Below are 20,760 nucleotides of genomic sequence, written 5' to 3' on the forward strand. Positions count from 1 at the left end.
TTAGAGGAGGATTCTTAACCTCCAGTCATTGGGCCTCCTCTGGGTACTACAGTGGTATTTCAGGGAACTCCGAACACCCTGTGGTTGGTTTAAGCTGTGAGTGTGTGTGTGTGTACATCTGGTGAGGAGATCTCAGATTGCATCACATTCTTGTGCCTTTTGGTTATAGGACCTTCTCTTTCTTTTACTTCATCAGCTCAAGTAAGGCTCTTCTAAATCCATATTATTCCTTAGGGGCTGGAGGGAGCAGCGAAAGGTGGGGATGGGAGAGAAACAATGGAAGACAAGGGCACTAACTGTGTGGAAAGCTTTCTATTAATTGAGTGAATAGGTGAGAAAGGATTAGAGAATACCCAGCATATAGAAGGGCCTATAAACGTTCACTCTTATTATTATTATTACTATGTCAAATGCTTTGCACTTTCTAAACTTCACAATTACACAATGAGGTCAGCTTAAGTCCCATTTCCTATCTATGAGGAAACAAATGGAGGGACTGAGTCAGGTCACACAGCTAGTGGTCAAGTTCAGAACTATCTAATTTCAAAGTTTGGACTCTTTGTCTCCACCCCATGGCTAGAATTACTGGCCAGGCTTTCCATCTGGAGGCAGCCTCCCTGACCACCCTTAAGCTTTCACCTCCAAAGCTCAAGGGTCTTGCTCTCTCCCTGAGTCTGTCCTATCAGAACAGGCACTGAGCCTCAAAATTAGCTTCTTCAAGCCAAGGCATTATCTACTTGATCATGTACTATACAGCCCCAGTTATCCCACTCACACACAAAACTAGTTTCTTTCCCAGAGTATCAAGTGAAATAACTAAAGAAATAAATTACAGTTATCACATTAAACTCCCTTCCCTCTATGAGGCAGCCAAGTCGAAGGCCAAAAGGGAAAAAAGGTTGTCTAGTAATCACAAACCAGAGTGAGGAAGCTCTGTATCAAGTCTCCTATTTTCCAGTTTCAAAAATCCAAGCTAAAAGCTGCAGTTAAATAGCAGCTACTAAAACAGCCTTGCTAAAACATCCTCACAATTGCATTGTGCCAAGCAAGTCTTATGTGTCTGCACTTTCCATGTTATCCCTATGTCACAAAAGAGCCACGCAGGCTGGCTAGATATTACTTCTTGAGAGGTTAAGTCCCTCAGGGTCACACAGGCAGTGAGTGGCAGAACTAAGACTTGAACTCAAGTCTATCTTATGACAGCATCAATGCTCTTAACCATACTCTTCCCACCATATCTACACAACCACTGCGATGCATGGTACCCAGGGCGAACATCTCCCTTGATATTCCCTGCAGCCACTTGCCCAAGTCTGGCCAAACTCTTGGGAGGAGAAGCCAAGACAGATGAACTCTTTCAGTAGAAGATCAGTGTTCTAGGTCTAGCTTTGCCGCTTATTAGCTTGGTTACCTTGGGCGGATCACTTAACCTCCCAAAGACTCAGTTTCCTCACCTGTGCAATGAAGATCAACGTTCATTGGGACACGGATCTATAAGAGAATTCGAGCTAAGGCTTAAGTGTTATGCAAATGTTACCCACCCCTCCTTAACCCACCAATTCAAACACTAAGTGGTAGCCCCTTCTCAGCCTCTCCCCTGCCTTCACCTTCAGCGTTCTTCTGGGCCGCCGCCGCCGCCCACATCCCTCCTCCCTAGTAGCTGCTGCTGCTTAATTTCCCCTCCATTTTAGTCATCCTCTTGCCTTGCTGAAAGAACTGGCCGGGGGTACTTGGTCAGGACCCCAAGAGTGAAGGCCAGGCTCTTCGCTTGGCTGCGGTTGCTCCGTGCTCCGCTCTGCCAGCGCCGGGTGCACAGCGGGCCACCCGTCCCGCCCCTCGGGGAGGGGTGTGACCCGAGAGTTAGATAGGAGGTGCCTGCAGTCGGGGAACCCGGTGGCCCGCGGAGCTTCCTCTGTGACACAGCCTCTCCTCCCGAGGCGCACCCGGAGTGGTGGGGGTCTTCTCGGGCACCGGGACGCCGGAGCCCTGGCCCTCCCACAGCCCCGACTCTGGCCCGCCGCGCTGCCCACCATGAAGCCGACGTTCTACCGCTGCCAAAACACCACTTCGGTGGAGAAAGATCACTCGGCGACGATGGGCTGGGTGCTCTTCAGCGCGGGCCTCCTGGGCAACCTGCTGGCCCTGGGGCTGCTGGCGCGCTCGGGGCTGGGGTCGTGCCCGCTGCGCTCGCCGCGCCAGGCGCCTTCGGTCTTCTATGTGCTTGTGTGTGGCCTGACCATCACCGACTTGCTTGGCAAGTGCCTCTTGAGCCCCGTCGTGCTGGCAGCCTACGCGCAGAACCGGAGCCTGTGGGGACTGGTGTCCACGCCTGGCAACTCTCTGTGCCAAGCCTTCGCCTTTAGTATGTCTTTCTTCGGCCTCGCCTCGACGCTGCAGCTCCTGGCCATGGCCCTGGAGTGTTGGCTATCCCTGGGACACCCCTTCTTCTACCGACAGTACATCACCCTCCGCCGGGGGGTGCTGGTGGCCCCCGTCGTGAGCACCTTCTCCTTGGCTTTCTGCGCGCTGCCCTTCGCAGGCTTCGGAAAGTTCGTACAGTACTGCCCCGGCACTTGGTGCTTCATCCAGATGGCCCACGAGGAGCGCTCGCCGTCGGTGCTGGGCTACTCAGTGCTGTATGCCAGCATCCTGGCGCTGCTGGTCCTCGCCATTGTGCTGTGCAACCTGAGCGCCATGCGCAACCTCTACGCGATGCACCGGCGGCTGCAGCGCCAGCGCTCGGTCGCCAGGGATCACGTGGAACTCAGCGCCGGCAAAAGGGAGGCGTCCCCGCCGCCCCTGGAGGAGCTGGATCACCTCCTGCTGCTGGCCCTCATGACCGTGCTCTTCACCATGTGCTCCCTGCCTTTAACTGTGAGTCTCTCCTTGTCAAGGCTGCGGGGGACTGGAGCGGGTGCGGGGCAGGATGGGTGGAGCGTTTTGGAAGTGGTGCAAGAGACGCAGCGCCCAGGGCCAGGAGGGTTTGTTGCTGCGCTCCCCACATCAGGTTCCCTCCCTCCTCAGCCCCAGGAGGTAAAACCCAATTTGTTGAGAAAGAAGAGGGAAAGTCAAAGAAAGCAAGGGAAAAACCGAGTCCGACCGTATACCGTAGTCCCGCGAAACCTGTCCAGTTGGCACGACCCCCTCCTCTCTGCTTCCCTCTGCGAAATAGGAGTTACTTTTGCGATTCAGAACCTTCAGGAACAGAACTTGGTTTCTCCTTGGCAAAAAGAGTCCTCTCCTACTTCTCTATGATTAGTTAATGTTTTATTTTAGTGATGTCAGAAATAGTCGAATGGAATCTGGGAGTTCTCCCACATTTTGGCATGAAAAGGGAATGAGGGAAGGTGTGAACCTGCCGGAAGGTGGTTTGCAGAGGTGAGTGACTAAAAGCATAAGTTTAGTTTTTCCGAAACTCCTACGTAAATTTTGAGGAGTCTGGATGCTGTTTCTGGTGCTGCTGCCGAGGACAGTGGTGGTGACAGAGGCGGAGAGGCACAGAGGCGGGGAGGCTGTTTGGACAGACAGGTGTGGAAGTACGATTCAGCCACAGGTGTTTTGATAACCTGCCTCGACAGGTTGGTTTTGTTTCTGACTTGGCAAGTGAGGTGACATGGAAGCCATTATCTGGGGTTTCAATGTACTAATAAGGATGGTTGTGGAGATTGAATTACCTCGTCCTTGGGAAAATATTTCCTCCTGCAGTCCCCATCAAGACACCTACCAGTGTGGCTGAGGCTGGAGAAAACTTTTTCAATATTACACCTCTCCCTCCCCCCCACCCCGTACTTGTTCAACATGAGAACGTTTAAACAAATGCATTGCCAATTCAAGGTCTTTGGAGTCTTGAGACTTCTGTGAATAGGAAAGCTAAGTTTCTTATGGCAATGTAGCAATTTTGGATATTACTTTCAAGGGTGGATGCAAGTGAAATATAATGTGACTTTCCATTGAATGAAGTCTTTAATGTGGTGGTCGTGGTGGGGTTGTCTGCACCTTCATCATGCAGAGTTAGCATCAGAGCTCCCAAAAATAAAGAAGTAAATCTATATCTATATAAATAGATATGGATATAGGTATAGCTATTTAGTAGTGGTTCTCAAATTTTACTACACTCAGAATCATCAGCAGGACTTTTAAAAACATAGATGGCTGTGCCCCATTCCCCAGAGTTTCCAATTCAGGTACTTTTTGAAGAATTCTCATCCTTAACAAGTCCCCAGATGAGGGGGAAGCTGCTGATCAAGAGATCCCATCTGGAGAACCACACTCTGAAGCAGGAGCTGGCCAGCTGCAGCCCGCAGGCCAAGCCCATCCTGCCTGCTGTAAAAACAGTCACGGAATAAAGAGCAGCTTTTACAAACAAACATGTGCATTCAATTTGATAATAGACACACAAACTACGAACCCCAATTAAGCCAAATATTATTCCAAGGGGAAAAAAAGAATTTTATTCTTCTCCTTAGTACACATGTATTACCAAAAAAAAACCCCATTATTATTATTACATTTTGAATTTCATCAATAAAAGTTGTGGAACTGTGTTTTTCTCCTCGTGAAAGTATCCACCAAACATTCACTTTTTGCTTCTTAGCTAGTAAAATGGGAAGCATTTACTGCCCAGGCCTTTCGAGACCATGTTTGCAGACCCCGGCTCTGAAGCGATGGCCTGACCGACTTGTGCTGTGACCCAAGCAGACAATGGCCGACTGCGGGGTCCTGAGTCCTGAGTTTGAATGCTTTAGGAAGAACAATGCATGAAGAAGCATAATACAGTAGAAAGAGTATTGCATTGGGACACATCTCTAAGGGGAGTAAATAACTCAGACAGGATTGTGAGAATTGGAGGAAATAATGGGTTTGCAAATGATTTCCTAAAAACCATGTGAAGTTCCAAGGAGGTGGAATGCAGGCAGCATTCTCCACAGAAACTTGTTTACTGGAAAGACAAGGGAGTCAGCATAAGACCTGGTTTTGACTCCTGCTGCATCACTTACCAGCTACAATCGCAGCTTATTTACCTTTTGTAACCACAATTTCTCTCAGATGAGGGTAATCATACTTGCTCTGTAAGACAGTTGTAAAGATCTGAATGAAAAAAATGTATATATATGTAATATCCTAGCCAGGTACTTGACCTAAAAAATTAGTGTCACTATTATCATTGATCATTATTTCCATTTATCATTATTGCCCGCGAGACATAGAAAATGAAGAAACATGGTGTCCCCAGAGGATAGCATTGTATTCTAAGGCAGTGGCTCTCAAACTTGCTTTAATCTGAGGACCACTTTTTACTATTAAAAATTATTAAGGACCCAAAGAACTTTAGTTTATGTGAATTTTGTGTATCAGTATTTATCATAATAGAAATTAAAAGCCCTGGCTGGCATAGCTCAGTGGATTGAGCGCGGGCTGGGAACCAAAGTGTCCCAGGTTCAATTCCCAGCCAGGATACATTCCTGGGTTGCAGGGCAGAACCTCCAGCAACCGCACATTGATGTTTCTCTCTCTCTATCTCCCTCCCTTCCCTCTCTAAAAATAAAATAAATAAAATCTTAAAAAAAATAACTTCTTTAAAAAAAGAAATTAAAAATAATAAAATTTTAAAAATATTATTGCAAAACAAATGTTAACCAAATATAATTCTTGTATTTTTGCAAAGGTGTCAGGAAAACTCTGGGATTTCAAAAATTATTAAGTGAATGATATTAAAATACAGAGATTATGTCAGGCAAAACAGAAGAAAAACATGTTTAGGATACAGAAGTACTGAGAACAGTCTTTGAAAATGCACATATGTATTTCCTAAACCACTACCTTGGGAAGGTCTAGAAAACACAAGAATACAAAAGCACACATTCTGTTAGCCACAGCAGTGATGATATCATCACACATCAGATAACTTCCCTAGAACTCACTGCACACCTATGAGAAGGTGAAAGTTAAAGAGGCAAAGAATGTCTTTTTATGAAGATAATTTTGACCCTACCGACACACTGACAGGGTAGTGGAAACCTCTACACTTTCAAACTCACCCTTCAATGAATGGATTTAGTGAGGGGGAGAAAAACTTTTTTAAAAAACCTTATTCATAGCATAAATATTGTATTTCATTAAGCTGGTGAGAAGTTTTTTGGAGTATGATTTTTTAAAATTAACTTTGCTGTAATGCTGAATTAGAGCACAATACTTAACCCGATTTAATTTTCAAATTTCCAATTTGACACAGTAGGAAGAAAGTGTAGTGAACATGGGATGAGCTTTACAGGAAGTTCGTGCCACATTCTCCAATGTGGATAACATATTTTCATCAAAATTACTTTTACCATAGAAAACCACAATGTATTGCAGGTTGGTAATGAGCAGGGGTGGATGAGAGAGAACATTCATGTATAGTTTAGTTGAATCTATTGAATCTATACATCTCTTCATGTATAGAAGAATTGAGCGGTCTAGAAGGCAGGAGAAGATAAGTAATTGCGTATATCAAAGTCCATGGAGTCAGAGAAGTGCTAGGGGACACCCTGTATGTATTGAGATAACTCTGTGCATGTGTGTGTGTTTCATTTTGATGCATAAAGAATGGGTGGGATACTCCTTCCAAAGGAGGCTGTTTAGAGACATGCAAGGAATGGGAGGCAAAAGATGGGCCCAGGGGAAAGGATCAGAAGTGGATTGAAAGGGCTAGAGCAGAGGACAGAGTATTGCGATGGCTGGGCTGGATAGACGAGGACTTCAGAATTGAGGGAGCTCTCCAAAACCGGAATATTCAGACAGGAGAGGGCTCCAGAGGTGGCAACAGCAACATTTTCTCGAGGACTCCTAATTCCAACAGAGGGCGCTCTACTCACACTGATTCTCTGTGTAAATCCACCTTCCTAAAAATTGCCGGGTTCAAATTATGATGTTATTATCTTAGCCTCTTTAATAGAAGCAGTTTATAAAGTATATTCTGGATAATACTATTGGTGAACAGAATTTTTTTCAAGAGCCTAAATTGAGTTCAAATTTATATTTTTTAAGAATTAACAGAATATGTACTTTGATCACTGTCATAAATGTCATATTTTTAGTAAACTCAAAATATAAAAATAAATAAATTACATTAAATTAAAAGTCCATATGTAGATCAATACATTTCTATTACAAATCAGGTAACTTGAAAATACAATTAACCTAATAATATACAATAGGATTGGCTTGGACAAAAACTGCTTAAAAATAAAGTGATTTGTTTTAATTACACAAGTACCATGAACTTATCCGGATCCCAGCTAGTCAGGTATTTTAAAATAGTTAGAATTACATTTGGCTGCACTGAACTTTGAGGAGAAAGGAGCAAATATCAAGACAAACTCATATTTGCTTTTTCATATTCACATTTGCTTTTTAAATCAACTAATGCACATAGCTTATTGTCATCCATTTACCCATAAAACACGTATTTATTACCTACCACATTCAAAACACTGTAAGTCACTGTGGGGATATAAAATAAAAAAAAACACACATCTTGCCACATAAGCTATCATATTGGAGTGGGAGGGAATGATTAGGCCCATAAGGGAGTTTAGAGAAGGAAAGGAGTCACTCCTAACTGACAAAATAATAATAGCTAATTATTGAGTGGTCATTATATGCTAGGACCTATTGTAAAGGTTTTACTCATATTATCTTAAATTTCATAACAATCCTGGAAGATAAGTACAATTATACCCATTATATAGATGAGGAGGTGGAATAAATTGCCCCAAGCCACACAGCCAAGAGGACTCTGTGTAACCCAGAGAATCAGAATCTGAAGCTGATATGCTCAGCCACTACTTTACTGGGGTTTCCTGAGTGGGGTAATGTTTGAGGTTGACCCTGAAAGGAGGTAGGATTGGGGCATACAATCAAATTCCACATTTGTAAAACGGAGACAATGGTTGTACTTCCTTCATTTTTTGTGGGGATTTTTGTGAGGATGAAATGCAATTTCCAGCCCTGGCTGATGTGGTTCAGTGGATTGAGTGCTGGCCTGTGAACCAAAGGGTCATTAGTTTGATTCCCAGTCAGCGAGCATGCCTGGGTTGCAGGCCAGGTGCCCAGCAGGGGTCTCGAGAATGGCAACCACATATTGATGTTTCTCTCCTTCTCTCCCTCCCTTCCTCTCTGTCTAAAAATAAATAACATGTTTTTTTAAAAAAGTGGAAAAAAAAAAGAAATGAAGTTTCTAAAGTAAAATTCTTAGAACAGAGCTTGGGAACATGGGCATTAGATTATCAGTAGTAGTATTAGTATTAGTATTATTAAGTAATGATAATGGGAGAGCGCTTCCAGTTAAGGTATGTCTTCCTAAGTGCACTAGATGGGAGTAGCTGAGCCTGCTGAAGTGCTCTGTGGAAAACAGAATAACAAGGTAAGGCAACAATTACTATGAGAAAGCACATCTCCAGCAGATATTTCTTGATTGTCCTAAGTGAGTTTGGTCTGTGTACTTATTCATATCCCCTCCCACTAATGTTAAGTTTGCATATTTTCTGCCCCATTAGGGTCCATTTTGTCTCATTATGGATTTAGACTCTCAGTAGGCACAGGGAATATAATCACATCAAGAAAAAGTGGCTGGCCTCCAATGGAGTGGGAGGCAGTGGTAGGGCTGGGCTGGGCAGCAGTGTTGGCTGGATGGCAGGAAAAGCCATGAGATAAGGCAGTTCCCAGGGCTCTGCGGGGGGCCACAGAGACTTCAGGGGGGATCTAGACAAGAGGAGTGACTGGGCATAGGTAAGTAGGCTTATATTTCCATGCGTGTTTTTTCCCCTAGCCTGAAAAAGGGTGACGACCACAGAAAGGTAACCATCTACGCGGAGAATAAGTAGAGTAATTTACATGAGTTGAACAGGTCCTTTTGAAAGTCTCTTGTCTTTTCATTGGAGTATTTCCTGTCTCTTCCTGTCCACAAAAAGCTGCTGTTTCATTAATGTCTCCATACATGTGATTTATTTCTGGGCTAATAAGAGAATGGGAAGCAGGTAGAAGAAAAAAAGGAGAACTGAAGAGAATATGGAAAGATAATCTCAGTATTTATGGAAGTGGTGACCCTGTTTGTGAAGGATTCCGTGGACTGAATTAGTCCCACCTCAGCTCCCTCTGCAGGGCCAAACGGGGACCTGGAAGCTTCAGTGCCCACAGCAGGTAGAACAGCCTCCAGGGACTTCCAGGGGGGTTCCCAGGAGTCCCCCACTTCCACTGAGCCTCCCAGCTCAGGTCTGCACCTTCCAGGCCCCTCACTTGCACCCAACTGCTGCAGCAGCCTTAGGTGCTTATACAAAAAATGAGTATTCCAAGTTAAGCTGCCATGTTCTTACAGAAAAGTAATGTGTCCTAAGTGAAGTAAGAGAATGTATTGTTTCCATCAACCTTTCAACATTATAGTGAATTGTTTTTTCTTTAAAACAGTATCGTGCTTACTATGGAGCATTTAAAGCTGTCCCCCAGCATGGAACCTCTGAAGAAGTGGAAGACCTCCGCGCCTTGCGTATTATATCTGTGATCTCAATTGTGGACCCTTGGATTTTCATCATTTTCAGAACCTCTGTTTTTCGGATGTTTTTTCACAAGATTTTCATCAGGCCTCTGAGGTATAGAAATTGGCATAGCAATTCCTGCCAAAATGACATGGAATCCAGTCTGTGACAATGCTTTACAGTCTCTGGTAAGCTGAGAAATGTATCACATTTTCTCTCAAAGAACCATGATTTTCAAACATTTTTTAAAAATCCTTACAATGTAAATCCTTAAAAGTTATCTCCCATAACAAAACATCTAAATGTATTTTCAAAAGTTTTTGATATCTTAGCAAGGTATTGTCACTCTATATTCATGAACCACTTAGGTACATTTTTTTCATTTCAAGGTATTAAAAACAACTAAAATTTCATATATTTTAAATGCTGTTAAAAAGTCTTAAAGCAACAATATTAATTTGGTGATTTTCAATCTTTTTCATCTCATGATGCACACAAACTAATTACTAAAATTCTGCAGCACACCAAAAAATGTCTTTTTCCCAATCTGACAAAAAAATAGGTATAATTTTGATTCATTCACACTGAACAGCTATTGTTGTGTTGGCTGCTGTCTTTTTTTTTTCAAACAATCTAAAGGAAAAGAGGTCAGTTCCACTGACTAAATAGTCAGGTGTGGCATGTTTTAAAAATTTTCACAACATGACCCTGTGTCTCCTGAGGCAGGCCAGTTGAATATTGCCCTAGTCATTGTTCCAACATTTGTACTTGATGTCCCTAATGTTTTAGAGAGGTCTTGCTACTTCTGGGTCTTTTTTTAAATCTAGTAGAAACATGACTGTTTATAATTATAGGATGAGTGTTCTTAAAATTTCTTCTTATTCTAGTGAAAGCTGATTTGTTTATGTTTTATTAAAATTTAATTTTCTTTGCCAAATGATCTAAGCATGCCTGAAGTATAAACACCCCTCAGAGAAATGAGGTGTGAAATACAGCCAAGTCAGGGATGTGGGTGGGCCTCCCCTGATGTGGTCAGGAGGTGTCACTGAGTCACAGGGAGAGGCAAAGCTGTAAATAAGCAGACATAAGGCATGATGTGGCTATGCCCACCACCCAGAGAAGATAAATTTTTATCTTTCAAAGTCCAGGTTCCTATGCATTGAGGCAAAGATATCAGTAGGTATCAAAATTTGGGAGTGGTTATAAAATATTGTTTCAATTTTTGGCACCTTCATTTTATAGGTTTACCAGATTAATGGATTTGAGGGAAAAGGGTTTATGCTTCCTGGAAGACAGTGATGGGCGATTTAACCAGAGAGCAGTGTTTACTACCTGTGGCTGTGTGAAGCAGCAGGGAACTCAGCACAGGGAAAAGCCCGCCCAGGACTCAGTCAGCCTTTGTTGAGGGCGATGGCAATGACCTTCACATCTTCCTATTAACAGCCACATTCTGCTCTTTACGGAGACAGTGAGATCTTATTGAGGTTCCGGAGAGCTATGCACATTTAAAACTGGAGCAGGATGGGCTCAGATGAAGCACAACTGAGCACTTTAATTGTACATTTAAATGTTTACAAAGGTTAGCAACACTATGACCAAAAGGAAAAAGTGGGGAAAACACAGCTGCAGCTGTTAAACCAAACCAGAGACTCTAAACCCAGCATGCAGGTGAAAACTTTTACCTTTGGTGAAAGAACAGACGGGGACCACTGGCGGGGTTGCAGCATGCCCAGAGTCCCTTTGCACCCTGACACACGCAGACTCTGCAAGGGAAAGCCGGCTACATTTGAGCAAACCTGAGACCCCCCACTCAGCCATCCCTTTCAAAGACAAGAGTATCTGCCTGTTGCCAGCTTAGCAGCAACCCCATCTTCATCTCAGGTTTACATCAGGGATGGCGTTAACCTGGACGCGTGTGTGTATGTGTGTGTTGTTTTTTTTAATTATATATATATATATATTTAGACACTATTTTTTAAATTAAATTTATTAAGATATGTGTGTTTGTATAGCAACACTGTGAAATGGCCAAATTAGGAATATATGAGTTATAATTTGAGAATATGATATGATGAAAAATGCAGTCATTTTTAAAGTTTAATTTTCATCTGTATATTTAATGTGTAAGTAAATATGTGTTTTATTGTCAGAGGAAGTATATTTTTTTGTCTTCTCCTTTTGGAAGGTGTGTTATGATAATTGTCAAGGTAATTTGAAAAGGTCCCAGACAAATCAATAAACAGAACTTTATAATATTTTGCAGAGGTAATTATTTTTCTTCAAAAAAAGGGTTTAGTTTTCTTTTTTGAATAAATAGTTCCAGCAGCATTTCATTCTCTGGCAGCTTAATAGGCTGTTTTACAAGCATTTATATTACTTCAATCAAGTCAACATAGGTTTATCCAAGGACTTAATGGTCCTTTCTCTTTAACACAAAATATAGATATGCTATCCTGATGAAACTCATGGTAAGTTAAAAACTCAGCTATTCACTGATCTTCACCAATTGATTCATTAGCTCATTAAGTAAGTCTTAATTGACACATACATTGTGCCCGGCAGTGGGTTGGGTGCTGAGGAAAGGAAGACACAAACTCGGAGCTGGCCTGTGCACAGTGGGGGAGACAGGCACTAAACAGTTATGGTGGGGGATAGAAACCCCAGCAGTGAATGTGCACGCAGTCCTGTTAGAAGAGGAGAGGCTTCGACCAGGGGTGAGTGGAGCACTGTCAGAATTTCTCAGGGAGAAGACTCTTAAGTATTTAAAATGAGTAAGAATTTTGACTTCAGTTGAACACTGGACAAAAGATATAAAGATAGGACTTACATAAGAGGAAATACGTATGGTTAATAAGTGTAGGAAAATTTCCTGCCTAATCATAAAACTGCAAAATTAAAATCAAATTCTCAAAGACCAAACAAAAAAGAGAAGGTATGACTCTCAAAAACTGAGGCCGTTACTAAGTTAGCACAGCATGAATATTCCCCTGGTGAGTTTCTAAATGTGTCCACCCTGTCTTGACAGCAACCTGACAGTGTAGATCAAGAGCCTAAAAGTGTTTTCTAGTGTTTCAGCAACCCCACTTTAGCATTCTCTCCCAGAAAATAATCAGAGGGGCTAACATAGTTACACACAAACCTCTTCTTTGCAGCATTATATATAATAGCACAAAAAAATGAAACCATCTAAATGATGAAAACAAGAATTAAACAAACTCTTTGGATATATATATATACGCACCCCAAAATATATGAAAATTATGCAGCCATTAAAATATTTTCAATTGCGGCCCTGGCTGGCATAGCTCAGTGGATTGAGCACGGGCTGCGAACCAAAGCATCGCAGGTTCGCTTCCCAATCAGGGCACATGCCTGGGTTGCAGGCCATGGCCCCCAGCAAGCGCACACTGATGTTTCTCTCTCTCTCTCTCTCTTTCTCCCTCCCTTACCTCTCTAGAAAGAAAGAAATAAAATCTTTTAAAAAATGTTTTCAATTGCTTCTCCCCTTTTGGCTAAGATCAAGTGTAAAGTCTTTTCAAATAATTTATTAAAAATACAAAGAAAGCTTACAATGTAACAGTAGGTAAAAAAAAGCATGAGACAAACTGAATATAATCCATAAATATATATGCACAGGAAATCTCAGTATTTCCTGTGCATATACCTTGAAAAAATATGTCAAAATGTGAACCACAGTTACTTTTTTATGGACATTTTTTACATAATTCTTTGCATTTTCCAAGTTTTAAAATATTAAGTCCATATTTTTTTAAGATTTTATTTATTTATTTTTAGAGGGGGAAGGGGTGGAGAAAGAGAGAGGGAGAAATATTAATGTGTGGTTGCCTCTCACATGCCCCCTACTGGGGACCTGGCCCACAACCCAGGCATGTGCCCTACAGGGAATCAAACTGGCAACGCTTTGGTTTGCAGGCCAGCACTCAATCCACTGAGCCACACCAGCCAGGGTTCATGTCCATATATCTTTTACATGAAATTATTTTTTATCTTCCCCCCTCCTACCTCCCCCTGGCAATTATTTTTTAAAAGAATGAATAGAAATGGAGGGACCAAGCAAAGGGGAAAAGGCATGGAGGAAATCTTTTCTGGTCTAAAGAATGGTGTATGCCAAGCCACACAAGCATAAAGGCGTGGGGCATGTCTGGGTTCTGTTAGTAGCTCCCTTGTCAGAACTTTGGGAATTATGAGCAAAGGTGGCTAGAAAAAAAAAGCTGAAAATAAAGGCATGTTTCATATGGCAAAGGGTATTGGGTGTAGGGGTGAAGGGCTGGAGCTCTATGAGGCCTGGATACTCACTGGAGACTTTGAAGCCAGGGTGCTACAGAATGGAGTTGGAGGAAGATCATCCTGGTGGCATGGATTGTGGACGGGCAGGGTGGGGCACCAGCTGGGTGAGCACAGGTATGCTGGGCCCCATGCAGCCATGCACTGAGCGCACTAGACCAGGGTGCCTGCTAAACAAGTGAGTGGGGACTGAAGGGCAGTCCCAGCCCTGTTTTCCTGGCACCAGCTCAGAGGACAGGGCCACTTCTTATGATCTTTCTATTTGTAGGGGCACAAAGACACCCTATATGCAGGCCCAGGAGTACCCTCCTGCAAGGGAGGGAAAGAGGTGAGGAGCTGCTGAATTCAAGCAGTGGAGAGGGAGGGAGAGATGGATCGCACAGCTTTTTGGTAGGCGGGCTGATGAGAAGGGTTCCAACTTAGCATGACTCAGTCATGCCTTTCGGTCTTCCAGTTGCATACATTTGACCATTTTCTGCTTCTTAGTTTCAAAGTTTCAATATATTTAGGAACAAGATAAGCAAAGGAAAAATTCTGAAAAACTCTTTCTTTCTTTCTTTCTTTCTTTCTTTTAACATTTGTAGTGTATCTGGACAAAAGATTGCAGCACTGAATCCAGTGAAGTCAGTTTCTGGGTTATATCTAGATTTTAATTATATACTTCCCAGCCAAGTTCATAGAGGGCCAACTAGAATGTTCTTTTTGTTCATAAATCCATCAAAGGCTGACTGGGCCAGCTATTCATGAAACTTTAGGGCAGGGAAGGAATTCCATAAATAGAAATATAGATTTTCTGGTCCCAGCCAAAACTATTGGACCAGAGTCTCTGGGGGCAGGCCTGGCAAGCTGTGCTTTACCAAGTCTACCAGGTGACTTTCATACATGTTAAAATGTGAGAATCACTGATAAATGCAAAAAAAAAGAGAAGAAGAAAGAAAAGGAAAGGAAAGGAGAGGTAAAAGAGACCAGAAAATAAAATGATGCAATAGACTCCATTCATAATGTTTCTCTGAGCTCTGGTTCTCAGATCTAATCACTCACACCTGACTCCCAGGAGTGTTTTACCTGTAATGTTCTTCAGGCAGTGCCAGCCTTTACACCAGGGCAGTCACCCCGGATTCTTCCCCGTGCTCAGGGCACTGATGGCAGGGACAAGCCTTGGGCCCAAAGAGGGAAAGCAGCTCCCTGAGACGGTCTCCTTTTTCAGGCTCCAGCAGATGCCGACTGGGCCTCAGCCCGACCATTGCTCTGTTGTCAAAGAAAACCAACTAAAGGGCATTCACTCAGGAAAACATTATAGAAGATTCCATTAGGGATTTAATAATATTTTAAGCTTTTAATGGAATAGAAATCTCCATTAAAATACATAAAGCTGTTTTTAAACTTTTGTTATTTAAACTTTTTGCGTATTTTTAGAGACACATTATATGTTTTCACCTTCCTTTCCAGGCTTTAAAAGACTTGAGGGCCAGATATTCAACTGTTTTTCTCCTTTTTTCACAAACAACTAGCATGTACTATTGGAGGACTATAAGCATGTTATTAGTACATATTTAATAGAAGGTGTTCTCTTCCATAATCTCCCTGCAAACACAAGTATCTTCAATAAGAGGCCGCTATGACCTGGTCAGAGAGTCCTCTGTATCTGATGAGGAATGTTCTCACTTTAGCATACAAGGATTTCCTTCTTAGGCCATCCAAAGGTGAAAATAATACGTGCAGGAGAAAATATTTCTGTTCCCTATTTATTCCTACTGTCATAGAAATTATGGAAATTACCTTGTTTCAATTTTATCCAGGAAATAGCAATTCATAATGAACAAAATGAACAATTTTAACAGTTCATTTACTAGGCAGTTTTGACACTGTGCAAACAACCTTGTCTTACTGGTACAGAGTGTTTCATGCCTTCTCTTGTAATTCCTCTCATGAGTGAGACTAGAATTGCCAGTCTGGGTATTTCCAGTAGGGCTTCCAGGCAGAGGAAAGCTAAGCTTACGGGTAAGGGGTGAAACTGTAATTAGGGCTTTTGCTCTCCCTGTCTTTTCCTACAGTTGCATAACTCATTGAAACAAATCAACAGATCTCACCTGATCTCAGTGAGGTGAAAATTTCAACCTTCCAGACAGTTTTTTAAAAACTGTGTGTACTCAGGAGAAGGTATTTAGAATCCATCTTGCTCTGGTTACATATACTCTGTATATGAGAGAAGAAGGAATTAACTTAAATTAACTTCTTTTTTCTTTTTGCTACCTAAATGCTAAAACCAATAAAGAACAATAAATCATATTCTAATCAAATCTAATAAGAAAGTATACTTTTAAGTCAAGTTCATAGGGACTTACATTGATTCCTAATTCGTAGAAACTGTTCAGAATCCAACTGGAAACACAAGACAAATTAGTAGTTAAAAATAATATAATGCAATGCAAATGTTACCAAGTGCATCAGTATGGGCCATAGATTTTAACACAGCAAAGCTCAAAGTAAAAAAAAAGGTGTTTAAGATTAATCTAATAAAAAGATTAATCTAAGTGCATTGTATAGACACCTGGGCAACAATGAACTTGCCTGCCAACACCAATTTCTCATGGGTACAAAATAGTATATAAAAACACGAAGTGCCATGCAACACTATTCATGATGAATTGGGAAAGACTTCTTTAATTCCCTCAAATTAAAAATGACCCAGAGAATTACCACTTAAGTTTAACAAAAAAACAAGTGCAATGACTTACTGGTCATGACTGGAACACCCAAAATAAAATGATCCTCCTCAAAAGCTACAACGGAACCAAAATTCTATCCTTCAAATGTGAACAAAAAGTTCTATCAGGCAGCCTGGGCCAGGGAGCTCAGGTGGAGTGTCCTCCCGATACACCAGGGCTGTGGGTTTGGTCCCTGGTCAGGGCATATGCAGGAATCAACCAATGAGGGCACGGATGGGTGGAGCAACAAATCGATGTTTCCTTCTCTCTCTCTCTTTCTTTCTCTCTGTCTTCTTTTCCCTCTCTAAAAAATAATATATATATATATATATATATATATATATATATATATCAATAATCAATCAATAAAAATTAAAAACATTTTAGAGACTTAATTATGTGAAATGTTGGGAACAAGGAAATTAAGAACTAAATTTAACCTTAATAGACAAGAACCACATTGTAGCTAAAAAGAAATGATAAAAGAGACAAAGTACAGTTAAAGCAAACATCCTGTGTCTAGCAGACGCTCTCCCTGGGTAGGCTAGATAAGAAGTGCTTTGTAGTTTTTAATGAGAAAATAGAAAACTAGCTAGCTAGAGCCAGGAGATTACTAGGTTAATGAACAAACATCCTGCCTTCCCACCTTATGCAAGAATGCTTGGTTTGAAATTCCCGCGCGCGGTCTTTGTAAGCGAATTACTAACTGCCACGTCTGCTTCTGTATAACGCTTGCTTGCCCGCCCATATATAAGGACTTAGTTGTAAGTGCTCCGCGCGGCTCTCGTTTGCAGCTCCTTGTGGGCACTGTGTCGCTGGACACTTTGAGAGTTCGCCCCTGCGCAGGTTAAACTTGGCCAATAAAGTAACATCTTTGATACCCCGAAAGTCTCCGATATTTGTTCTCGCGTTTGCTGGATGCTACATGAAATATAATTTTTAAAAAGGTAATATCAAGCAAAGTAGAACTTAAGGCAGTAAGTTTTAAATGATCAGTAGTGAATACCTTACAGCATGGACTTATTTTGACCAAACAATATGACAAAGTACAAAGGAAAAAAAGCACTAAAACCATGAGAAATTAAAAAATTCCCTATTGTCTTGGATGATTTTCATGCCCCACCATTAATCAAAGGTAGATTAAATAGACAATAGGACATTTGTTTAAATATGTTTCTATTTCTGATGGTCTGTTTTTAGGCATAGCCTATGATACAGACCTACAATTCACTTTGAGGGCCTTAGGGGCACCTCAAAAAAGACATGCAGTGGACCCCAGAGAAGCTCAAACAGATGTTCAACAAGAGGTTTTAGCAGCTGCAAAAGATACCTCTCATATGTAAAATGGTATTGTGGCTAGAAAAAAATGAACAGTTTTTAAAATACAAGCTCCAAAGTCATAATGACAACCTCTGGCTGTTAGATGTTGGTTTGTGGTCCAGCTGCTTTTGTACATGCAAAACTCTGTGTTGAGGGTGAGTGTCAGTCAGGGTTTTATTTATTTAACAACACTTAGGGATTCTCCAAAGCAACAAAGGAGAAGCCAGCTGGTGAGCTCTATCAGTGCAGTAGGCAGCTTCTAATAGAGTTGCCAAGTGCCTTGTCTCCTGGTCTTCAGGCCCTTGTGTAATGTCTTCTTTTCAAGCATGAGCTAGACCTAGAGACTTGCTTCTAAAGAGTGGAATATAGCAAAACACACGTGGGAGCCTATACTCTAGATTATGTACCTAAAGGACTCTGGCTTCTGCCTTGCTCACCTGTTTCTATGGAAGCCAACTGCTGTGCTGTGAGAGGATTACATGGCAAAAAACTGAAGGAGGCTGCCTACCAACAGCAGCAAGGATGAATGACCTTCATTCATCAAATGACAAGGAGCTGAATCCTCCACAACCGCATGAGCGTTCTTGCAGGTGGAGTCTTCCGAGTCCAGCCTCAAGGTGGCTGCAGCCCCAGCCAGCACCTGCACTGCATCCTTGTGAGAAACCCACAGGACCCAGGTAGGCTGCACCCAAGTTCCTGACCCACAGAAAACGTAAAGTAAGAAAGGTCCTTTGTTTGTTTAACTTTTCATTTAAATTAAATATTCAGAATGAATTCTGATTAAATAAGTTTGTAATGAACAATTAATTAGAAACAACTAGTGTACTAATAAGTTTTACTTTTTTAGTTGTGCAGATGATATAAATATTTAAGAATACTGGTTGATGGTAAAAAGAATGTTAATTGCCCAATAAATATAAAAGATGAATGAACATGACCTTAAACAGAGTGTGGATGATCTTCCCCCAAAACAGAAACTCCCTTAACATGAATGAGTTCATCCACTGACTGGCAGAGGGGCTATCCATTTCCTGACACCGTGGCCAACAACCCTAAAAGTGTTAGCTCTCCATCAGGCCAGCAAAGACCCTCAGGACACACAGTGATGGCTCCCAGCTGGAAATCCACTCTGGGGAATAAGGTAAATGAATGCTGACAGCGTGGCCGCAGTCCTTCCTGCGGTGTCAACATCGGGCATTGCAGCACTTGCAGAAGGTTGTCATTGGCTCATCTGCAGAGCAGGTCTGAAGCTGCATGAAGTAGACACAAGGATGTTCACGTGTGGGACGTATCTCTGCAGAGTCAGCAGTCACCCAAGGCAGCTTCCCCACCAAGCACATCATCCACTTCTTTCAGCTTCAGATACTTCTGATTTGTTACGTTGGTGGTGATGCGAACATAGGGGCAGGTGTTGGAGGCTAAACAGTGGCAGCGCTGTCCCTCCTCCTTGACCAGAGCATCCCTGCAGCCAGGGCGGAGCAGCAGCAGGACAGCAGACTCCGCCCACAAGCTCCCGCAGCCCCTGCAGCCTCTCAGGCCAAAAAGTGTTTTAAGCTACTAAATTTTGGGATAATTTTTCCTGCAGTCGTAGAAAACATACTACTATTAAATTAATGGATATAGAAATTACATATAAATCCAGCATATTTTATTGATATATATGATACATGAAATAGTTACAAGCCTTGACTGAATGTTAGGATACAAGGATAATCTCAACAAATGTAAGAAAGCAGAAACTGAACAGTTCGTCTTCCTGATTAGTAAATACGTTTTTATTGAAGTTGAAAACTAAAAAGAAACTGCAATTACTTGGAAATTTTTCCTTTTGTGTATACCACACATACTAAATGGAGCATAAAACATGCATATCCAATAAATAATAATTACAAAGTAAACATTTATGCAGATACTGGGCAGGTCAAGAAAGAGAACATTGGCAGGACTAGAAGCTCCATGTGACTTCCCTGATGGCAGCTCATGGGGCAAACACTATCCCGACTTTTAAACATGTCTTCGCTTTCCTTTGTTTGCTACTTCTGTGCACCATAATACGTGTACTCTTTAGTGTTTTTCTCTCTAGTCAGCTATATGTCTCAGGTTAGATTCCTCGCACGCAGAGGCGAGGACAGGGAGTCAGGTCTACATCAGGAAAAAGGTGGCGAGGGACACAGGACAGGGCAGGGCCAGGAACTAGGCAATGATGAGGTCTCACTTCAACTTGACCCCCAAGGGAGCCCTGGAATATGAATGCCATCACAGTGTTAGTCCTACTGAGATACTGTGACTGCATGTCACTAAGAAGTCTTTGGCCAGGGTGTGCTGGAGGGTAGGTACCCTTTAGGCCAAGGGCAGTTTTCTGGAGCAGTGGCCAATTGTGAGCCATTATCAATCAGTACTAACAGGAGCTGAGGGGTGGGTACACTGGCCTGGAAAAGGGGATCTGGACAGGTCAGTGCATCCACTACCTGTTATGTTTGAAATTCAGCCTCACTGTATGTGAGCTGCTGTTCACACATTTTCACTGCCAAATAGTATGCTATTGTATGGATATATCCTGTGCTGCCGATGACCATTTGGGTTGTTTCCAGATTTGCCTGTTACAAATAATGCTGCTTTGACTATTCTTGTCATATATTGTATTGGACATGTAAAGAGTGTGTTTAAGGCTCATACCCAGGAGTGCAATTGCCGAATTGTAGGGTATGTGCATTTTCGACTTTATTGTATTGTAAAAATTGTTTTCCAATTTGCAGGACCATGAGCGTTGTTTGATAGTTCCCATTGCTCCCTATCTTTGTCACTTCTTATTGTTGCCATTCTGATAAGATTGTAATGGTATCTCACTGAGATTTTAACGTGTTTTCCTTGCTAATAATACTGATGTTGCACACCTTCCCATACATTGCTGGCTC

At 42.1% G+C, this 20,760-nt stretch overlaps 1 protein-coding gene and 2 pseudogenes across 1 annotated transcript; 1 reads left to right on the forward strand and 2 right to left on the reverse strand.

Annotated features, from left to right (window-relative positions):
• The window catches only part of LOC123807876, a 130,089-nt pseudogene extending 128,056 nt beyond the window's left edge, over positions 1–2,033 (reverse strand).
• PTGDR (prostaglandin D2 receptor) lies at positions 1,760–9,988 on the forward strand. The gene is made up of 2 exons (XM_045823392.1): positions 1,760–2,874; positions 9,445–9,988. The coding sequence occupies exons 1-2, from the start codon at positions 2,032–2,034 to the stop codon at positions 9,679–9,681; spliced, it is 1,080 nt and encodes a 359-aa protein (XP_045679348.1). The 5' UTR covers positions 1,760–2,031; the 3' UTR covers positions 9,682–9,988.
• An 8,918-nt stretch (positions 9,989–18,906) lies between these two features.
• Positions 18,907–20,558, reverse strand: LOC123807877 (annotated as a pseudogene).
• Between the last annotated feature and the right edge of the window lie 202 nt (positions 20,559–20,760).

This window comes from Phyllostomus hastatus, unplaced genomic scaffold, assembly GCF_019186645.2.
Source record: "Phyllostomus hastatus isolate PE091 unplaced genomic scaffold, TTU_PhHast_1.1 phas_scaffold_501, whole genome shotgun sequence".
Classification (NCBI taxonomy): domain Eukaryota; kingdom Metazoa; phylum Chordata; class Mammalia; order Chiroptera; family Phyllostomidae; genus Phyllostomus; species Phyllostomus hastatus.